Source organism: Leuciscus leuciscus, assembly GCF_965113295.1.
Source record: "Leuciscus leuciscus genome assembly, chromosome: 22".
NCBI lineage: Eukaryota > Metazoa > Chordata > Actinopteri > Cypriniformes > Leuciscidae > Leuciscus > Leuciscus leuciscus.
Window position 1 is genome coordinate 20,283,116 of NC_138746.1, and position 6,000 is coordinate 20,289,115.

General features: G+C 37.3%; 1 protein-coding gene across 1 annotated transcript in view; it reads right to left on the reverse strand.

Moving 5' to 3' along the window:
* The window catches only part of sptlc3 (serine palmitoyltransferase, long chain base subunit 3), a 30,206-nt gene extending 24,447 nt beyond the window's left edge, over window positions 1-5,759 (reverse strand). Inside the window, exons 1-4 of the mRNA XM_082154283.1 lie at window positions 5,306-5,759; window positions 4,090-4,290; window positions 2,319-2,473; window positions 1,251-1,399 (exon numbers count right to left, since the gene is read on the reverse strand). Of these exons, the coding sequence (XP_082010409.1) occupies window positions 1,251-1,399; window positions 2,319-2,473; window positions 4,090-4,290; window positions 5,306-5,416 (616 nt within the window). The 5' untranslated portion in view covers window positions 5,417-5,759. The remainder of the gene's footprint in view (window positions 1-1,250; window positions 1,400-2,318; window positions 2,474-4,089; window positions 4,291-5,305) is intronic.
* Window positions 5,760-6,000: the final 241 nt, after the last annotated feature.

The window sequence follows — 6,000 nt, forward strand, 5'->3', positions numbered from 1 at the left end:
GTAAGCGCTAGGCCAATCACAACACACTGGACCTATTGACCAATCAGAGCAGAGTAGGCTCTCGGAAAGGAGGGGTTTAGAGGGACTGAATCTTAAAACAAGCCTTTGAGAAATTAGGTAATGTATAATGTATATTATGAGAAAATGTAAGTGTTTTTTGACCTTGGATGCATGTAAACCTATAATAGGAGCCCTCCAAAACAAAATGAGTAGCCTTTAAAATAGCATAATAGGGGCACTTTAAAATTCCCTCAGATTTCCTGGTTTTCCTTCACTGTGGTACAGATAACCTTTTCAACTCTTAGCCTTACTGCAAACATGCCAGCTTTTAACCTACACAATCTACATGACATTTGTAAAAAAATGTCAGCATGGGAATACGGGAAGATCATTATGAGTCATTGACACATGACACATACTACATATGTAATAAACCTGTAGAGAGAGATATGAAACAGGTCAGTTAATCATCAACTTACGTTGCAAATTCAAAAACAGGTTGGGCCTTTAATAAATCTATTGGTGAAGGAGGAATTCTGTTAATGCTGCTCAAAGCGGGTCAGAAAAAATGCTTTTGACGGGTTTATGGTGGCATTTACTAAACCATAATAGTTGCTAAACAACCTACCATGCTTGTTCTTAAAGGGGTCATCGGATGCAATATTCACTTTTATATGGTGTTTGCATATAAATGTGTCTTTGCAGTGTGGACACAACCACCATACAATGGGGGGAAAAAATCCATTCACTCCTTTTCTTTTAATCCACAAAAAGCACTCTCACTAATCAAGCCGTTTGGATTTTCTGAGCAATATGATGTCATATTGCTCATGCTCCGCCCACGACCGCTGATGGACTGTCCCGTATTAACATATTTCCTCCCTCAGCCATTTGTATACTGTCTCTGCCAAGACAGGTTGCCAAGGCAGCACTTTACGTGTCTTGTGTCGACACACCCCACGGAAGAGAGGGGTGGGGTGAGCAGTTGCTCATTATCATTTAAAGAGACATGCACCGAAACGGGTCGCTGTGAACAGAGCTGTTTTTGAGGAGGTAAAAGGGTGTTGTTTTACACAATCATTGAGGAATTTTAACTAAAGTATGTTACAAACTTTACATAAGGACCGTAAAGAATAATACCAACTTATGGAAAATGGGCATCTGATGACCCCTTTAAGAAAACAATGTTGGAAGCTATAGGTGACCTGTTTCTGAGATACATTTAGTTTGTGGTGTAACCACACAAATACCTAGTTCCTGTCTTGTGCTGCAGATGCCCACCCCATACTGTCTGGTCACCTCTGCTACGGTTTTCAGGAAGTCAACATTGTTTTCAGCGAAACCCAGATAGTTGTAGGAGCCCATGTTTATGACGTTCTCAATGGTTCTCCCTGTTAACCTGACAGAGAAGAAACACATCAACCAAACCGTTATTGATATTGATTTATCCTGACTAGCCTGTACATAGATCATTCTTGTTCTAGGGTAGAACTAAAATCAGTGGGTATAATATAAAAGAACTTTGTGCAATACAAAGCAGCAGTTCATGTTAGGGCGGCCATTGAAAGAAACAATAAATAACATGAGCTGAAATTACAGAACAAAATGAGGAAAAAGTTCCAAAAAATCATATAACTGTCACTTAATATTTTTCTCCTCTGATGAAATGTATTAAAATGTTGATATAATGTTTTTAAAAGAAGTCTCTAATACTCATCAAGGCATTTATCTGGTCCAAAATACAGTAAAAAAAAAAAAAAAGGAGTAGTATTTTGAAATAGTATTACAATTTCAAATAAGTGTTTTCTATTTTAATATACATTAAAATGTAATTTATTCCTGTGATGTGAACGATGAATTTTCACCAGCCATTACCATCCTCAGTGTCACATGATTCTTCACAAATCATTCTAATATGCTGATTTGCTGCTCAAAAGACATTTCTTAATATTATCACTGTTGAAAACAGATGGTTTTTGTTTTAGGATTCTTTGATGAACAGAAAGTTTAAAAGAACAGCATTTATTTGTTTTTTCTTGTAACAACTTAAAAGTTTTACTGTCCTTTTTTAAAATCAATTTAATGCATTCTTGCTGAATAAAAGCATGAATTTCTTTTTAAAAGAATGCTGGTTAGTGCTGGTGCGGTTGAACGCATGACGCATGAAATGCTTTCTGGTGAATTTGTTTGACCAGTTTTGCTGGTTAAGTCAGTTAGTAAGACTTGACAATCAACGCCTTATACCAGGAACCATCACCTCTACATCATGCTCTTTTCAACAGTTATAACAGCTTGTTTTATGCAAAGCATAGATTTACCTAAAAGTCCAATTGTTATCATCCGATACCCTTTCCATGAGATCAAAAACCGGACCGGGTAAACTGCATATGGGCCGGTTCCAGTTGTCTCTGACTCTCATGTACATGTTCCGGGTGTAGAAGTTTTCAAAATCTTGGTAAAGGGGAACAAAGTCCTGTAATACAAGAAATCAATTACAACATAACAACCAGAAGCACTTTTAACACAACCTAACATCAGTATTTCATGCTTCCCTTCCGCAATATGCTCTATTCATTAAAAAAGAAGAGGGACAGGTGACCCAAGATCAGCCATAAAAAGATACTGTTTACATGTGGGTAGTTACAACCGGGTGAATGTTTCAAAACCATCTGCTCTGTGAGTGTCAGAGTCCTGAGAGACTCACCCACATCTTGTCCTTAAGTAAACTCTGCCAAAGAACAAAGAGGCTATGCAGACTCCTCATTGTGCTGCCTTTATTAAACCTTCTTTGAACTGTTAAGAATCCTATTTATGGAGATAGTTAAGACAGCATAAAATAACAAAGCCGCAACAAACTGTAGTCTGACTTTTACACGTTTTTTTTGCATAAGCTTTTGACTGCCACTCAAGTTTTTCTGGTCACCGAGGAGGTGTCTGATCTTCGCCCAGCGTTTTAGATCACACATTCAAAGCATTCTCTTAAGACACCAAGAAAGCTCAAACAAAAACTGCTTTCTCATTGATTCTTATAGCCAATTTTTGTTCTCATTTAACACAAAGCACACAGTTTAAAGCTCTGCTGGTGTGTGACTCAAACGAAAATGTAGAAACCACTGTTAAACAGGAAAAGGGAGAATGGAAATGCTGTGAGATTATGTAAATTTTGCTCTTAAATGCTGATGGAGTGTATGGGCCTACATCAAGCACACTCTGTGAAATGTGCAGAAACCTGTTCTTTCCGGTTCATATATTTATATTCATTGGATATTAATGACAAATAGGCCTAGTGGTACTGCAGCATTCCTACACTGAAATGTCTGTTGTGCTCACTTCTTGACTGATTTGTATTTTTTACACTTTAAAGATTAAGCTTAGACAGCTAGCTTAGAAGATTTAGGCTGTGACAATTTTTGCTGGAGTGATTCACGCTGATCATGGAAAACATGGCAAGCACAGAGCAAAATATTCCCCATGTGTTCACTCATACCAATTTAACACTATTTTACTAAAGGTGTGACTCCCTCTGAAAGTTTATCATTTCATGATCTTGCCAACTAAATTTTAAAAAGCTCAATTTATGCCTTTTAATAATCACATCTAATGTAATACTGCAAGCTTTGAGTGAGAAATGTGAACAAAAGAGGCACCTTTTCTCAACGGACAGACTGTGAGCAGAAATAATGAAGTCACTGTCCTCTGGGGTTTAATTGCGTCTTTAACCTCCCCAGCATCACCTCACACATATCATGGAGATTTTCCATAGTGAACAGTGTGTAAATCAAATGACATGAAAGAAAACACTTTGTGTTTGAGAATAATTTGTCTTGCCTATACTCATCTTTTTACAGTTATTTTTTAATGTTAAGTATGCAACTCTCAGAAGATTTGCCTTTTAGACACATAGAAATATGTTATTCTAATCCTATAAGTCCTACCAACTCAGTATAAGGTTCAGCCTATGTAATGCTAAATATAATATATAATAAAGATTTTCTTCCCTTTGTGTATGAAAACTAGAGCAAGACAAACTAGAACAAACTCTACATGGTGGTTCCTGTGCAAAATGTATTAGATGGAGAGCAACCCTACCTTTTGTTCTTCTCTCTCCTGGGCCTGATGGCATTTCTCTAATCCAATAGCTCTTAGTAAGTCTCTGAAATAACCAAACAGGATGACAATTCCATAGCCCATGTATGTCAGGACAGCCACATACATGGGGGCCTCCTCGAATGAATCTTCACCCCTAACTCGAGGCTGATGAAAACCATTTCCCATGCCATTTTTCCGCACCTACAATACCACAGGTTAACAAAACATTATAATATAGTTAATATTGAATTAATGGCACTTTCATTTAGCAGACAAATGATATTCAAAGATATACTACAATAACTAAACAGTCCAATTAACATAATTCAATGATAAATGTAAGTGTGCTTAAGCCATATCTTTCATAACCAATAGGAAACTTTTAATGACAAATACCATAGTTTGTTTTTAGAAACTATATATAGTTTAACTGTAAAAATTGTTAGTAACAACAGGCAAAACCATCGTGGCTTCTCTCTTAAAGGGATAGTTCACTCAAAAATGAAAATGCTGTCATCATTTACTCACCCTAAAGTTCCAAACCTGTATGAGTATCTCTCTTCCTCTGTACACAAAGGATTTTGAAGAATGTCTGTTACCAAACAGTTGTTGGGCCCCGTTGACTTCCATAGTATTACATACCATGTCAGTCAGTGGGGTCCCATCAATGGTTTTTTTACCCATATTCTTCAAAATATCTACATTTGTGTTCAGCAGAAGAAAGAAATGCATATAGGTGTGGAACAATGAGTAGCCTACATAATGACAGAATTTCCATTTTTTGGTGGACTATCCCTTTAAGAGAGAAGCCACCATGTTTTTACCTGTGGTTAGGTTACACAATTTTAACAGTTAAACTATATGGTTACTATTCTAATATTTACATAGGAGTAAACATTTATTTCATTACCAGAAGTGCCCATGAACTTTAAGCATATTTTAGTGATGACTCAAACGAATTGGTGACTCGTTCTTCTGAAACGATTCATTAAACGAAACACCTGAACGAACCGATACGGTGAAATGAATCGGACCACCTAATTCAAATTCCACGCTAAATCAAACCCTTGAACATGTTGTAGAAAAGTAACAGCGTTGTCTGTTAAAATCAACATTTTATCCCTTGTACCCATTTAACTAAACTTTAACTAAAAGAACACGTTTAACTTGACGTATTTTGCGATGAATTGAGTGATGCAGTTTTACATAACGTTACCTTTTCATTTTTGTGATATCCATTCTTCAAACTGTTGTTTTTCTGTTGTTTCTGGTCACAATGAGACTTCAGGGTTCCGTTGCGTGGATAATGTTCATCTGTTCCCATCATGTTTGCTAAGCGTCAACGCTGAATAATGAATTAGGCTATACTATTGAACTTCTCTGTTCCTCAGTTTAGAGAAGTGTGTGTGTGTCCGTTGAAGTGTAATTCCCTGCTGTGAGTTCACCATCCGACTTCATGCTCAAATGACTTTGATTTGAGTACACACAACTTTGGACCAGGAAGTATTCACGCACACCAGAGGAACGACGCGACGCGACCGGGCGCTCCCTTTGACAGTTTCGAACATGGCAGAGCTCCAGCTTGTACAGTGAAGACACGATGGTATTCAAACTTGACAGTCAGTTATGAATCTGCGCCTGGATGTGTTTTACAGTAAAGTAAAAGTAAAACTGCTGCAGCCACTTAAACCAAGTTGTCAGTGGTAAAAGAAACAGGTGCTACAAAGTGAAACATGTTGTGCAATACGCAAATGATGTCTATTATCTAACAGCTTGAAACGAGTTTACTTAGTTTTAGTTTTCACTAACCATAATTTAACTACTAAGACCAAGACAAGTAACCAAAGATGGAGGACGGGCCTCTGCCAGGGTCCTCGATCTGAGAAGCCCCTCAGAAACGAGGCACTATGT